Below are 16,295 nucleotides of genomic sequence, written 5' to 3' on the forward strand. Positions count from 1 at the left end.
AACAACTTTTTATTTACTACTAGAGAAAAGTCAAGCTACACAGTGCGGCAGGGGCGGCTGTGGGAAATATCCCCAAATCCAGGAATGAGATAAATACTGGTGTTGTTTGTATCTTTGCAGATGATTCAAGCCATACAAGTATTAAGGTTTCATCTGTTGGAATTAGAGAAGGTAATTTTTGTCTCTCTCTCTCCCTCTCTTTTTCTTCCTCCTCCGTTTCAGTACTGCTGAAGTTCAGGCTTCTGGTAAATTTGCATAAATGTCTTTCTTTCTGGTAATTAGTGTCAAGACCAATCTTGGCGTCCATTTCTCTTCGCAGTTTAATTACAATTTCAGCCTCTAAAACCGGGCTCTCAAACGCCCAGGCCTTGTGTTCATTGTAATACTTTGCTGGCTTTGTATAAATAGTTGCAGTTCTGTGGTGCCGCAGATGAGACTCCAAATGGTTGGTTCAGCCAAGCCCCTGAAATCGTGCTTTATTTTTTGGGCGGGGGGGGAAAAAAAATTATTTTTTTCTCGGTGGTGGTGGTGGGGAAGAGACTTTGGTTACAGTTAGTCGGGATGGGGAATTTTTTTTTTTTTTTTTTTTTCCTTAAGAGCCATCTGCAGGTCAGGCTCAGGGCACGGATTGTCCTGTAACATTTTGCAGAGACAAAGCAGAGTTGATAGTTCTGTCTGTCTCTTGTTCCTGGGAATATTGTACACCTCCGAGCAGAAGAAAGAGATTGCAGCCTAAATGCAGGGGTTTTTTTGCTGGCTATTTTAGAAATCTTAGGAGGGAGAATGCTAATTTCTAAGAAGGCGGTGTCACCCGAGCTCACATTAAATTGGAAGTGCGCTCTGGTTTCCTGAGGATTTTTTACGTGTCATTGATAGCTGGCCTAGAAGAGAATTCCCTTTCTCCTAAAAATAAACATTTTGAGAGGTTTTTAAATAGTTGAAAAGTTTCTCGGGAGCCTCGGCCACTTTATCTAACCATAACTGGCAGGTTGTTCTCGCTCTACCCGAAATGTGTTAAAATCTGCCCATTAATTGAGGCGGCTCAGGTACGAGTCTATCAGAGCGACTGGGGATTTCAGGGCACGGATGCCTGTAATGTATTTCGGCCCAGTGCGTCGGGATTTATTTATTATTTTATTTTTTTAAATCCTTTTCTCTGTCCTCATACCCCTTTGGAAAGGGTTTTATGATGAAATAACTGGACGAAATTAAATAGTTTACCTTAAATGTCACCCATGCAGGTCACCTCTCTAATGGCCACAGCTCCGGGAGCAGATGAATTTAACACGGGTGTTGAATATGTTGTAGCCTGTGAATCATCTTGTCACTGTCAATTTTCTGGGATATCTCTATTTTGCGAGAAAAGAAAGTTATTCCTAATTCTGGATGCGTCTAGAGGTCTCGGGGGGATAATTGCAGTGTGTTTCCCCTATTTAGGACTTTTGATGTCACAGGGGTGAAGGGGGGAGACTGGTTGCACTTGTCAATTTTACTTATGTATTCCTGATTATATTTTCTTCCTTCCCCCCCCTCTTTTTTTCCTTTTTCCTCTTTTCTTTCCCCCTTTCCTTTTTTTTTTTTTTTTTTTTAAACCTCTGTCATAATGTAGGTACACGAATTATGTGACAATTTCTGCCACCGGTATATTAGCTGTTTGAAAGGAAAAATGCCTATCGATTTGGTCATAGACGATAGAGAGGGCGGATCAAAATCGGACAGTGAAGACATAACAAGATCAGCAAATCTAACAGATCAGGTATGATCTCGCCAACGCCGCACACGCTGAAATTTGTATGCAGATCGCTCGCTGGGTCACTACGCCTCCTTTTATTATTTGCATATGATTAAGTCCCTTTTAGATAAATTTCCATCGAAATGAAAATTTTTGAATAATGTGGCTATTATTGCTTCATTAAGGCTTGCTCCCGGATTCGACCTGGCGAGATGAGCTTGTAAAAGCATCGCCTGCAAACTCGACCTGTTTCTTGTCGCTTTTAATTTTTGTCTTGATTTTATTTACCCTTTACAATAATAGAAGTGGTATCCGGGAATCGCTGGCTTCTTGGTGGCTTAGGAAAGGAAGGGCTGGAGCCGTTGACCAAAATAAGAATAAAATCCGAGATAGGTGGTCCGGGGAAGACAGAGAGGGTTTGAAATCTAGCAAATACTGGCTATTTTCTCCCCGTCTCTACGGTTCATTAGTCCGTCTTGTCAGTTTTCCTTGGCCGAACGCTTTTAGACTTCAGTGAACATTGCTTTGTGCACGCCTGCCTGCTGCAAACGCGCCCATTTTATTTTACTTAATAGAGGGAAAAAAAAGGGAGAGAGAGAAAATAAAACGGGCCCCAGGTTTTAAATTATTTCCCTTGATCTTTCAAGTTTTCAAACCCTCTCTTTAAAAAAAAAATAAAAATATATATATATATATATATATATAAAAAATTATCTGAACCCCCAAAGCAAAGCCTTGCGCGGCTCTGACGGTGTCCAGGTTTTGTCTGGGATGGTTCAAACCTTTCATGCCGGCTGTAGCCGATGTGGGAACTAGGGATGAGCTGGGAAAGCTGGCTGTCCCCTGTCCCCTCTTCTTCTCCCGCGGCTGTCCCCTCCGCTGGGCTTCGCCCGGGAGCCTTTGCCTTTTAATGGGAGCGTTCGGGGCTAATTCAGGAGGTGCCCAGAGCTAAATTAAGCTCCTCAATGATGGAAGCGGCTGAGATTTGGTTGCTTTTTTGGCTGTTTTCCCCCCGAGTTGGGTAAAACTGCGGGCTTTTCCCGGTCGGCTTGTTTTTTCCCAACCCGAGGGGCAGCAGCGCTTTGGCTGCGAGAGAAGGGACCCCGAACGCAGACACACAAAATCTCTGACTAAAAAGCCCCCCCGCCCCGCGCCCAAGTTCCTTCTTATTGATTATCAGCTTCGTAAATACAGTCTTAGGAGTAATCAGCTCCCGACTCTGGAGGTTTCCTTTTGTTCAAGCAAGGCGCAGTCAAGCAGACAGGAGTTTCCTCAGCTGCTTTGCCATTATCACCAGCGCTGGCAGCCAGGAGTTATTTTATAGATTATTTTATAGGTGCGTTACGTTGCAGCGGGGGCAGTATCTGAAATATTTTCTCCTGTCTGCCCAAGGCTAGCGGGCTGCTGGTGGTGCCGTGACGGGGGAGGCAGGCTAGAAGGAAGGCATGAACTTTTTAAAAGGGTTTTCTGCGCGCATATATGTTTTTTGGGGAGGGGTGTTTTTCCCCCAATTTTTGCTGCGAACGGGAAAAAGCTTTGCGGGGCGGGCCGGGAAGGATGCTCCGGGGGAACGGGAAAGATGCTGCGGGTGGCAGGGGGAGATGCTTCGGCGGGGTGTATGCTCCGGAGAGCGGGAGAGGATGCTCTGGGGGCCCCGGGGAGATGCTCCCAGGGCCGGGGAAGATGCTCCGCGGGGGAGATGCTCCGGGGGCCCGGGGGGAAGAAGCTCCCGGGAAGAAGATGCTCCGGGGGGCCGGGAGAGATGCTCCCGGGGCCGGGGAAGATGCTCCGGGGGGGGGGGGGGGGGGCGGGGAGCGGCTGCCCCGCTTAACGCCTTAAAGCGAGGGGAGCCCTACAGCGAGGGTCGAGCCGGGGGAAGCTCGGCTCGCTGCTGTTGAATAAAAATTGTAATCCAACAAGTCTAACTAGAAAATGGGTTTCTAAAAGCTCTGGAGTGCTGGGTACATAAAGCTATTTGAGCAAATTACAAGAATCGCTCAGGGGCACGAATGAAATCAACACTTTAATTGCCTCCAAAATGAAGATTTATACCCCATTTTCCCAACGAATCATTATTTTATTAAAGTGAAAGCTAAAGAAATGAAGCTATAGTTTTGGGGTTGTCGGGGGGGAGGGGGTCATGTCCGCCCCCCCCACCTTTTCCGCCAGGAGCGCGGATTTTGTGCGCCCGGCGCCGGCCCCTCTCCCGCTGCGCGGGGCTCAGCCCCGGCATCCGCGGAGCTGCGCGGGCTTTGGCTTTTCCCCCTCGAAGGGAAAAGGCGCAAAAATGCGCTTTTTTCCCCCCTCCCCAGCCGGCCGACGAGGCGGGAGGATAAGACCCGTGGGCGGGCGGCCGCGGAGGTTACGCGGGGGGAGGGGGGGGGGAGAGTGTTTAACAGAGGATGCGCGGCCGTCCGCGCCCCCCGGTAAACTCCGGTGCCAAGTCCGGCCCCGGCGAGGCCGGCAGTATCTGGGCCCTAATGGTTCAATAATAAGGTGTTGAGTGCTTGTCGCTGGGGCGGCTAATTAGGATGTCGCTCCGCGGTGCGCGTTTATGGCTTGCGCGGCCCTGGGCTGCGCGGGCGCGCAGGGCCGGGGCGGCCGGAGAGAGGGGCTGGCTCCCGGCTCCCTCGGCCTGCCCATGGTCGTGTACTAAGTGTGTAAAAGCTTTTATTATGGATTTAATTAGATTTTCTTATATCGTGGTAGTAAAGGTTACAGTTAACAGTTGGGTTTTTCCTTTCCTTTTTTTTTTTTTTAAATAAATTTATTGGTTTCCCCTTATTTATTCTTTCCTTATAGGCCCCTCAATGCCTTTGGAAAGCCATGACACTAATGCTAGATTTTGCAAAGTAAAGCCCCATAACGCTAACCATTGTTCAGTGATTTAACCAGCTCAGTGGCAATAGGTCACTAAAATAGCATCCTTCTCCCACGGGCACGACCCTGCTGCCTGCCAGGGTGGGACCTGCCGAGTTGTTTTTTACCAGTCCGGTTTCAGAAGTACAAGTTTAGTTGTTTTTTGGTTTTGTTTTGTTTTGTTTTGTTTTTTTGCTGGGAATAACTGAACTCGAGATCAACCAGGCCCCAGGACTTTAAAAACCCCTAGCTGACGGATTGTGCCCATCCTCAAAGTTTCAAAATAAACCTTTTTTTTTTTTTTTTTTCCTTTTTTTAATCATTAGCTTTTCAAACATTTGCATGTTTAAATTTTCAAATGTTTGTAAGAGGCCCGGAAAAATTTAAAACACAGCTGTTGCGCGATGCGTATGGGAAAACTCCCTCCAATTCAAAAAAAAACCAAAACAAAACAGCCAAAACCCTCAAAGACTGTCTGTAGTTAGATAGCAAAAATACAGTTTCTTAGGTAATTCTAAACTATTACCATGGGGTTGTTTCCTTGAAGCCATGTCACCTTGGCATCCAGGTGCTCTAGTCCGAACTGTAAAATTCTCCTACAAGAGCGTGTCTACAGAAAGCCTTTAGAAAGCCCTTTAAGGAAAACATGCTATGAAGTAGCCACTATATTCAAATAAAGTGCCTTAGCAGCATAAGATGGATTTTTTAGGGACAAAACAGTACTTTCTTACAGAAAATAAACTTGTTGAGCAAACCCGCAGTGGTATTACTTGACAAAAATTATAATTTAATAATGCGCAAGCCAGTTAACGCGCGCAGAAACTTTTAAAGGCAAATCGGCAAAGAGCCAAATTCCTATAGGGACTAGGAGGGAAATGATCAAAAAATGAACATGAAATAAGACTTCCTGTAAGAAGGTCCATAATTCAACATTATTTGACTCCACTGTCAGGGAAATTGTTGAAGGATAGTAAACTGATACTGGAGTCTCAGTCATTTTTGTTACAGTCTTAAATGTTTGCAACTGTGGCGTTTTAGATGGCCCTTCTTGGCTGATAGTATATCTCATATATATATATTTATATAATAAAGCAACACTTCTATTGATGTTGCAATAGATTATTTTTTTTTAAATGTGCGCAGTTGCGGCGTTTCTCTAAACAAAATGCGGATAGAGAGCGTCTTTTTTTAAAATGGAAGAATTCCTTCAAATGTATTCTTTACAAAGAAAGAACCATAAACCGGGACGCAATATGTAGCGTATCGGAGGGCGGATGGGTCGGTTAGGGCATCGCCCGGTTATGACGAGACTAACTTTCCCAAATACTTCAAATATATTAGCTATACTTTGCAGCCAGCACAAAAGCGATGCCTTTGGGGACGGAAAAAATGCTGAGAAATGCAATTTTACTCGGGGACTTCTTCGCAAGTATTTTCAAACCATGTATGGTTTTAAGTGGGGGGAGCTAAGAATATTGCTGCCTTCAGTATGTGTATTTCTGTATTGGAGGACCAGGCGTCAAAATAATAGATGCAGCACAGAGGGTGCAAGGTAGAATTCATTTCTGCATAATAAAAGAGTTACAGCCAAGCAGAGCTCTGAGGAGGGCCGATAAAATAACATTTAAGAGATTCAAAATTTAATTTTCTTCCACTGACTTTACGCCACCTTGAGCCAGTGAATCCTTTTTTGTTTGTTTTCAGGTAGTTTTTTGTTGTTGTGATATTTAGGAGCTGTGACCATGCCCAAGTTTGGCAGACTGTTTAATGTAGAGAGAGAACTTGTTAATTTATATTCCGGACCTGTTCTCATCTGAAACACTGTGGCTGAAATTGTATTAGCGAAATAAGGTTTTCTTTGCTCTCCGTTTCTTTAAGCAAGTAAATATGTTGTTAAGGAGGTACGAGATTGAATATATTTTCTTTAATTTATGATTTCAATTCAAGAATCTTTGCGGGTTTGGGTTTGTTTTCATTTTTAAACCGTTCAAGAGCCCAAACGGATCTGTCCTTACAGCTGGGTATAATCTTTGCTGCTTTCCTTAAGTTGCACGCTCAGGCCCAACTTCCGTGGAAAGTTTTTCCTGCTGAAGTTACCTTTTTCTTGCAAAGGGTAGTTTGATTTCCTAATTTTTTTGCATCCTTTTTGAGAATCAAACCCGACAGAGCCGAGTTTAAACCCCAGGTAATCCTGGAACTCCTCCTGAACATTTGGGAGCGTATCCCGAGGGATTCCCGTCAGCGGGAGCTCGCAGCGTCTTTGCATGAGGGACCCGCAGATTGTTGTTTTGGGGCAACTTGAAGGTTTGCAAGGAAGTCGTGGGGGAAAAAAAAAAAAAAAGAGTTTTAGCTTAAATTTAGGCTTTATGGCTGAGGTTGGGAGTCTTCCTTGGCGGCTCGTCCGCAGGTAGCAAGAAAGGGAGCAGGCTCTGCTCGCCGAAGGGTTCCTGCAGCCCGGAGTGGGCAATGTTAGCACTTAAAAAAAATCAGATTATATCGCACTCAATCAACATGAGTGAGCGTAGGTCGCGCTGATAAATACTGCTTTAAAAAGCAGCGAAAATCCGGCACAGCTTCTTTAAATTAGGGAATCTTTTTGTTTGTTTTTGTTTTGTTTCGCATTTCTGCGTTTGGGGTTTTTTCGGTCACATGAGCACGCAGTTAGGAGCGATCTTGTGTAATCTAAACAAATTTAAGAAAATAAAGAGAAGGGTTGTTTCGAACTGGTCGGTAAGATTTTTGAAGGTTTCTGGAATTGTTTCCTGGTGGAGGTTGTGTGGGAGAAGGAGAGACCGGGGCGCGCTGCAGTGTCACCTCTCGATGTTCGGCTGCTCCGAGCAGGCTTTGACTAATTTGGAAATTAGTGTTTATATTTGTGTTTGGGTTTTTTTCCTGCAGTCGCAGCAATATTGGGAGAGGGTAACTCTAACGGAGCACGTACTTCGTGTTTTCCCTTGTTTGAGTGTATTCCTGTCCCCGATTCACGGCTCCATATCTAACCCACCGCTGATACTCTGTAACATGACTTAAAGGCAACTTGCCGGCAGTTGGTTCAGCTCTTCTTTGGTGTGTTTAGCATGGTTGCCTTTTCCCTTCAAAAGGAAAGAAAAAAAAAAAAGAGATGTAACCCAGCCTCAGAGTGCAGGTGAGAGCAGAATCCCCACAGGCCAGTGTCCTCGGGACTCCTTTTTTTAATTTAAGCAAGAGCCCTGGAAAGCTTCATCCCCCTTTCCCATCGCCTCCGTAGCCTCAGCTCCTTGAGTTGCCTCCCTGGTTGTTCCCGTCGCGGCTTCATTTATTTGTTTTCGGGTGTATATATCTGAGAGGTAAAGATCGGCAAATCTCCGATGCAGGAATTTCAGGCTTACGTGGGTCATTGTGCGGACGAAGGCGATGGCGCAGGCGGTGCGTGGTTTCTGGGGGTTACTGGATTTTGGGAAAGGGGGTTTGAGATTCATCGGTAGGTGTCTGGGCAAATGTTCCAAATTTAAACATTGTTGAGTTGAATTTAAAAAAAATAATATCAGAGTTTGTCCTGAAAGTAAAGGGCCTGTTTGCAATTAAAAAAAAAAAAAAAAAAAAGATTTAAAAGTTATAAGACAGAGACTGCCATTTCCTTGCTAACTTGGGGAAAGGCAGGATGGAAAGAAATGGATGTGAGCCCAAATTTGGCCGTTCTTCCTTTTGCCGACGGCGGGACAGGCTGCCGAAAGTCATGGTGGCTTCTTGTTTTTCAAGTGGCTTCTTGTTTTGCCAGCGTCTTCAAATCCAGGCCAGGCGCCCCGTTGAAGAAATGTTGGATTCCCCCCCGCCGCCCCCGTCGGAGGTTATACGTTAGCCATCCATGAGTTTTGGGGATCAATAAAGGGATAACTGTGAAAGGCAATGGCCCATAACACGCAGGGAGTGAGATGGGTTGATCTAATGGTTCCCGCCTGGCCTCAAAACTCGATGAATCTCTGGGTTTGTCCACACAAGGACACTCAGGAGAGGTAAGACAAATTGATTGGGTGTAAAATTAAAGTGCATTAGTTAAAGTGCATTGCACTATTGTGTGGATGCTCTCATTCAGAAGTAAAGTGGCCTTAGTTCACTTTAGCCTAATCCCCTTTGGAGTAGGCCACTTTTCTTTTGAATGAGAACATCCACATTAACTTTTAGTTAATTCGTCTTTCCCCAGCGTCCTGGCGGCCTCGTGCCCGCCGCCCTGGGGAGGCTGGGCCGGCCGGGCGCTGGCTCCCCGCGAGCTTTAGGTAAGCTTTTCATTAGGCATATTCATCTCCGCAGCGGCAATTAACCGCTGGTGTTCGTCATCGCCCCGGCCGGGGCTCCGCACCCTCCTCTCTTGCTCCTGCAGCTCAAGAGCGATATTGTTTTTAATGCCGCCTGGGAAAAAAAAAATAAAAATCGGAAAGCCAAGGATTTGGGGCTGGATTGGGCCGAGGTGGCACAGACAAGGGGGAGAGCTGCCTGCGCCCAGTCCGGGGGGGCTGCAGTTTGGGGGGGGGGGGGTGTTTCCCAGATGAATGTGGTATTAGGTTCCCCCTGGTATCAGTCCTGCGCCCGGTAACCTCAGCGTTTTATTTTGCGATGGCGGTTTGCTGTTCTGGCACGTTCCCTGCGTAGGTAGTTTCTTCCCCATCCGCTGATGAGCCAGTTTTTGAAGACAGCGAGGAGATGGAGATTAACTTTTTTCAGCTGTTATTTTCCACCCATAAACCCAAGGGTTGGAAATTAACTTGTAGGAGAACTAATTTACCTGGCGAAAAAAATAATGGTGAGAGAGTTTTGGAAGCTGTTGTATTTTCTTGCTTGGAGTTCACTGAACTTGAGTTTTGGTTAGAGGTATTTTCGGGTGTCTTCTAGAGCTTATAAGTAACCTATTTATTTACTTTTTACTGGCTAAGCTGTGTGTGCAAATGCTGCGCCGTGTCACACTCCTGCCGTGGCCCATTCCATTCATAATAAAATTTATAAGGCTGCTTGCATTAGTAAGCAATTTGCTATTGGAGCCTTTCCTAGAAATACAGAATTCTATTTCACCAAAGTATTGTCTTTCCTCTTCAATCAGGGCCGAGGTGAGCTATTTTCTCAAGGACTCTCCAGGCATCTATATGATATTCCCACTTGTGCAGATGATCTCCAAAACTGCATTACTTACTCCTCCGTCCTGAAAGGCCATCGCAGTAAATTAGAATTCTCTTATTAGCGTCACCAGCCTTTGAATCTGGCCAGCTAATTTTGTTTGCAGTTTGGCTTTCCCCCCCCCTTTTTTTTTTTCTTTTTTAATATAAAGCAAATATGCATCCAGACCCTCTTTGCTGAAATAAACAGGCCAACAATAAGAGGGGTAATTCTTCATTTGCTTAAAAGAACTGCCTGTTTTAACTTCAGAAATACTGACCCAGCGTAAAGCAACAGCTGATGCCATCACAGGCAGTGTACTGTATTCAAACAGCTGGACAAAATGAAAAGCTGCGGTATTAATCCTGCCATTCACAGTTTATTTAAGTTTTTCAAGCTTCTCTCATGCGGGCATGGCATCAATGCCTAATTATGCCTCCATTAGGGTTCCTGGGCCCTTGATACAGAAAATGATTGTATTTCAAATTTGGAAAGCTGCATCGATGTAATCTAAGATTCTCGCAGCTGGCACATGTTCAGGGAATGCAAACTTTACCTTGTAACTTTCTTTTCGTTCTGTTGGTCCGTAGATTTTGGTCCGGTTTTGTTGTCAGCGGGAAGGTCAGATCGTCACTGGTGTTTTTAACGCTGGCTTTAAATAGCTCCATTTAAGGCCACGTAGCTCTCGGGAGGAGAGGGGAAGAGCAGATTAAAAACTCTGGGGCTTTGTCTGTCCCGTTTGCCGGTGTGCGGGGCTATGGCCGCCTCTGCAAACAGAAATGCTGGAGACAAATGCCTGAAGCCTGGAGCACAGCGAGTTCAGTCTCATCGGCGTTGTGCCCTGCACCAAAGCAGGGCAAGCTGTGGTTTCGCTGGGGATGTGAAAGTCTCGACCCCTGGCTTGGTTGTCCATGGGCTGCCCCCCCATGGCATTGGGGTGGGGTGTGCAGAGATGTCCCTGTCACCTGCTCGCTGGTGCTCAGCACCCACCTGAGGCACGTGCTCTTGTGTGCATGGTGGCCGCTTGCCAAAACTTGGCTTAATCCGGCAAGCTAAGTATTAATATTTTTAGCCCCTTTGCTAGAAACCCTCCTGGGAGGACACTGTAGGAAGAAGAAGTGCCCAGGGACTCTGTAGGTGGCACTTCGGTTTTTGGCTTGAGCCAGTGCGGAGCACCCCTCGGCTCCTCGGGGTGCAGGCACAGGGATGTGCTGTGCCATGGTGGCCTTGGCCCCTGAGCTGCTCCGCTGACCCCCGCGCCACGGAGGTACCTCGTGTAGGTAGAGTTGTCTGGGTTTTTTGCTGTGGGGAGTGTCTCTGTGGTTTGTAATTTGTAAGATGTCTCCTGGCTACTGTTGTGCGGTGTTATGGGGGAGCAGTTCTGCTGCGTCCTGGACGTGGCTGTCTTGGTGATGGGTACAGCTGTGTCACCACGAGGCCGCTGGAAGTCACAACTTGGCTCTCTCCTTCGCTTGTGTTCACACAGGCTTTTTGGGCAGCATTTGACGCAAGCAGGGGCTCAGCGGCTGAGTGACGCCGCTGGGCATCACCACGGTGGGAGGGTGACAGAGAGAGAAGCCTTTCAAGCACATGGGCAAGTTGATGGCGGGCAGCTTCCTGGCGTTGCCTGGTCTTTGCAGGGATGCTTGGGATAAGGTGCATGGTGTTTGCAGGGATACTCAGGATGAGGTGCCCACTGTTTGCAGGGATGCTCGGGAAGAGGTGCCCGGAGCACTCTGCACACACACACACCGGCAGCAGCGTGGTGGCCGTGCTCGAGCCCTTGCCTCCTTTGCCCCTCTCTGCCCGGCGGATTCTGCAGCTGTGTTACCCCAGGAGGCTCCTGGCTCTCCTCCCTGTTGCGCAAACCAGTTTTACTAGCGTGGCTTCCACCTACTAGGAGAGCGTTGTTGTGCCTTTCCCATGTCCATGAGGCCCGTGGCAGTGCTTTGTGGCACGGCTTTATGGAAAAAGTACCATATATACGACTGCATTTTGCTACGTTCATATAACCTCTGTGAAGGATCTCTTTTTTATTATTTTTACTTAAAGCCAGAGTGAGGGTATACACATACTAGTATGTGCAGGGAGGTTTAACTTTGTTCTTAAATGCATGTGGGTGCCTCAAGCCGGGATTTGGTCCACAGTGACAAGTGTTTGAGAGATGCTTTGGGTGAGAACTGGTACAGGGATGCTGGAGGGGCAGAGGAGGGGACCACTGCACTGCCGGTGGCAGGAGGGGGAGATGCGGATGCTCTTCCCAGGTTTGTCGCTGAGGTTTTGGGGTGAGACGGTTAGTTGCTTGTGAGCTGAGATTTTCTGCTTCTCCTTATCATCAGGTAGGGTTGATACCTTAATTTATATGTCTTACAGTGATAGCAAGGTGTAGGAGATGTGTAAGAATAAGAAGTGAGATGTTAAAGTAATTAATTATTTCACTCTGTGCATAGAGAACATAACGGAAAGAAAGCAAAACATTTCTGTTTGGTGTTCCAGGGAAGCGCTATGTTGAATCCAAAGGCTGACAGTGAAAGTTGCTTTTGGTGGCTTTGTGCTTTGGTTTTGGCCACTTCTGCTATCTTCCAAGTAATTACCACTTTTAAAATGTATTTAAAGGAGGCAGGGGATAAACTTAAGCGCTGGAAGGAGTAAGTAATAGTGCCGCCTGTAACTTCTGCAGAAGGAGCAGAGCTGTGAGGCTGTTTGGAAGCATTGGTAGGGTGGCGGACGCTCTGCCTGTCCCGAGGCACAGGTCCACCTGGGGCCATGCCATGAGCCCTACACTGCTACGAGCCCCATGGGGTTCTCCAGAATCTCCCTGGGAGGCACAGCGAGGCCACAGGGACCTCTCAGCCCAACTTTTTTGGGTGACTCTGGTGGCCAGCCGTGCTTCCAAGCCATCCCTCAATAAGCAGGTGGAGGCAGCCAGGGAGCCACGGCCACCTCAGGCTGGCAAACCACCCCTGGAGCTCGCCCTTCAGCTCCCGTAGCCCAGGCTCGTTGGGTTTTGTGGCCACTGGCTCGCTGGCATGTGGCTGGCAGAGCTGGGCAGCTCAGCCGCTTTTGCCTCCACTGCAGATTCGGCTTGTTGTGAAATGGTAGAAAGTGGAGGAACTGATCTGCAGAAGGGTTTGGCCATGAGTGTTGGAAAAAGTGAATCATGGGGATTCCAGTTTTAAGCCTTCTGGAGATAACGGGCAGCACGTACCAGAGTGCGTGACTTGCCGAGAGCCTTAAAAAACAAGGCGGCGCCCTCGAGATTAAGCAAACGCTTTATAATCAGGAACACATTTCATACCCAGCGCAGCCTTTGCAGGTATCGCATCCATTCAGATGGAAAGGTGTAGCTGGAGCAAAGCTAATTATACCGCAGTTTAATTTTGGTGTTGAACAACACGGCGAGGCGAGTGGGCTCTTGAATCCTGCGAACAATGCGCCGTAATCAAAATACGCTGACTCCAAATGGCGTCTGTTGTCAGTTAGCTAAAAAGACCATTTGATAGTTGTGACATACGCTCGGCGTTTTGGCTTGCGATGGAGCTGAAATGACGTACGGCTGTTGCAGAATGAGGGCCGTGCTTGTCCCTCCCCAAGAAGCCCCGGTTGGGCCGATGGCATGCTAGAAGTCGGAGTACACGTAAAAAAAATTTGAAGCGGGTGCCCCGATAGGTTAATGTTGTCTTCCCAAAAGATACCACCCCCAAAAATCTGGGAGGGGACCGCTTAGAGATGGGGGTTTTGCTCTAAGTATGGCTTCAGTGTTTGCCTGAGCCCAGATGTTCAGGGTGAAGTGGGGATCGCTGCACAACACCGACTGCCGCTGAGGCTGCCTGGTGGGTGGGAGAGGTTGAGGGCTCCCGTTCGCCCCAAATCTGCCCAGGCAGGTCAGGCTCGGGACCTCAGCCAGCCATCTGACAGCCTGCGCCATCTCGGTCGGACCCGGGCATCTGGCAGATCCCCTTCTAAGTGACTTTTAACACGTAAATGCAATAAAAGGAAGGGACGGCAGACACTCGTTTTCTGGCTAAGTGGCCAGGCATTTTTCCTGTTTACACCTTTGGAGGAATCATTACATGAAATATTGAACAGGAAACTCTTATTTGTCTCTGAAGGCCTTTTTCCCGGTCTAGAAAGACGCCGAAAATATTCTAGCCCTTTTAAATTCAGTAGGAGCCAAGGAGGACTAACACACCTCCAGGCCTTGCACACCAGCCTTCAGGACATAGCGGTGTCGTTTGGGGCCAACCATGAATGTTTCTGCACGATACTAGACTTAAAAAAAATAAATCTACGTGGAGCAGTGATTTTATCTACCCCGACTGCGAAGCTGTGTTTCCTTGTGTCAGGAAAGGGACGGGGATTAATGCTATCTAACGATACGGCTCTTATCAAAGGGAGGAGACAGGTTTACAATGTGGGGTTGCTCTAAATAGAAAGTACTAGTCAATGTTTGTTGTGTGGGAGACAAAAACCCTGCATCACCATCAGCTGGCTCGGTTAACCTGGCTGGGCAGGCGGTGTTCACTGTGGAGCTGAGATGAAAAAAAAATGAGGAATAGAATAAGGTCAATCAAATGTAAGGCACGCTGTGATCAAGACCGTTGCTGCTCAGGCTTCATGGGTGTCCATCACGGCTACCACATGCGGCAACCACCAATGCAAGAAGCAAAACCTGAGGTCTAACTGCCCAAAAGATGTTTGCTTTTGTTATTGCCAGAGGTGGTTTTTGGGTGGCTCTGGAGTCCTCTCTCTGAGAGAAAGTCCAGCTGCCCACGCTGTCCCCCCTAGAGGGACTTTAGAGATGGTTCCCCAGGCGCAGCAGGTTTGATTTCGGCACGTGCAGAAGGTGGTGGGGCAGTGCTTCTGGCAGAACGCAGCCCCGGTTGGGGGGTCTCTGCATACCTGTGACCACGCACACCCCCCTGCACACACAAACACACACAAGTGTTTTTTTGGAAAGTCTTGCCCCTGCAGAACTGACGGGGCTTTGGTGCCTCCTGGAAGAGAAGAGTTGTGGTTTTCCCCCTTCCTTTTTGTCTTTATGTCCCACCCAGTCTGATGATCTCCATTTCATTCCCCTTTTATTTTTTTGTGGTTTATGCTCGCTGCTTCTAATTATTCTTTTTCCTTTGGAAAGCGCTATCACCCTGTCCTTTTGCACTCGTGTTTTCTTTTCCATTCAGCCCGTTTGGGGCTCTCGGGCCCTTTCCTCTCCTCTCCCTGCCATCATTCCCTCTTCTCCTGCAAGCTCTGAGGGTACGGGGGGGAGTGGGAAGCTCTGGAGATACCTACACGGGTACACAGCCGATGTCGTGCTGCAGGAAGACGTTAGCTCCTTCTCTGAGTCTGGGTAGGTTCAGCAGTGGATCGTGATAGCAGGGTAGTGGAGAGGGCTCCTGTCGTTTGGTGGATGTTGGTTTGATGATCTTTGCACTGTGCCATGTTAGTTATGCCTCGGGCCCCTTCAGGTGAAATCCTGGCCATGTGAAAATCAGTGGCAAAGTCCTGTTTATTTCCAGTTTTCCATCCTCTGTGGTATTCACATCAATACCTGCTCTCATTTCCTTTTATCTGTTTGTCTCAGAAAGTGTCCTATGTTACATGCATAAAGACAGCTTACGTCTTATTTTTCCTATGCGGCTGCGAAGAGTCAGAGAAGAGTCTTACCCTCATTTGAAATAAGGGGAAACTAAAGATAGAAAGCTTACGACTTTTCTGGGGCTAGGAAGGGAATCCAGGTCAGACCTAAGACTTCTACTCAGAATTTTTTTGGCTTTTTAGCTCGACGGGCCCTGCCGCCTCTAACGCTGCAAAGGTTTCCATCTGTGCAAGAGTCGCCCTTGCTGTGCTGCTTAGTTGCAGACGGAGTTATCGCCTGTCTGTCATTTCAACGACCTTATTTCTGTAGACTTGGAGCGCCTCTTTTCCATCCGAACCAGGTGTATTGCACCTTTGTTGTTGTTTTAGTCAAAATAATTCACCTCTGAGTACAAGTTGCATATGAAGCAGTTGATGGAAGAGCTATTGGGACTAAAAAGCACCTATTTTGCAGCACTTTGAGGTTCCTGCACATATCATTTCTTCTGAACCCCTTGGTTTTGGTTGCACACGATGTCCCCGTGTAGCTTTGGCAGGCTGGGAGGTAGGATTGCGGGCTGGCAGCCTTGGCTGGCCACACGAGGAGATGTTCAGATGGCAAAGCCATGCACGGGTCCTCTCAGAAAATCAAAGTAGTCATAGAATCACGGAATCATTAGAGTTGGAAGGGACCTTAAAGATCATCCAACCCATGGGCAGGGACACCTTCTGCTAGGCCAGGTCATGACTGTGGAGTTCATGGTCCCCGAAAGTCCACGCAAGACAGAGATTGGAATAAACAATGTATATTTGTGGAATCTAGGAAATACATCCCGTTATATTTTTAACATTATCAAAGTATATTTTTAGTCCTGCTTAGCAGTTTGTATTTTTCAAGGTTTTCTTCCCAATTAAGAGAGAATCCAAAACCTTCCTTTTATACTGGGTGGGAAACAAGCTACCTGAGGTTTGCTACTAGCCGTGCTCTCCGGAAGTGAAGTGG

The 16,295-nt window shown here is 47.4% G+C and overlaps 1 protein-coding gene across 5 annotated transcripts in view; it reads left to right on the forward strand.

The window, feature by feature from the left end:
• The window catches only part of MEIS1 (Meis homeobox 1), a 114,400-nt gene that overhangs the window by 6,313 nt on the left and 91,792 nt on the right, over window positions 1-16,295 (forward strand). For all 5 annotated transcript variants that reach the window (XR_012586048.1, XM_074579271.1, XM_074579272.1 and 2 more), the window contains exons 5-6: window positions 121-171; window positions 1,610-1,756. Coding sequence is in view for 4 of the 5 variants with exons in the window: in XM_074579271.1 (XP_074435372.1) it covers window positions 121-171; window positions 1,610-1,756 (198 nt within the window). In the remaining variant the exon portion in view is untranslated. The remainder of the gene's footprint in view (window positions 1-120; window positions 172-1,609; window positions 1,757-16,295) is intronic.

Source organism: Larus michahellis, chromosome 3, assembly GCF_964199755.1.
Source record: "Larus michahellis chromosome 3, bLarMic1.1, whole genome shotgun sequence".
Classification (NCBI taxonomy): domain Eukaryota; kingdom Metazoa; phylum Chordata; class Aves; order Charadriiformes; family Laridae; genus Larus; species Larus michahellis.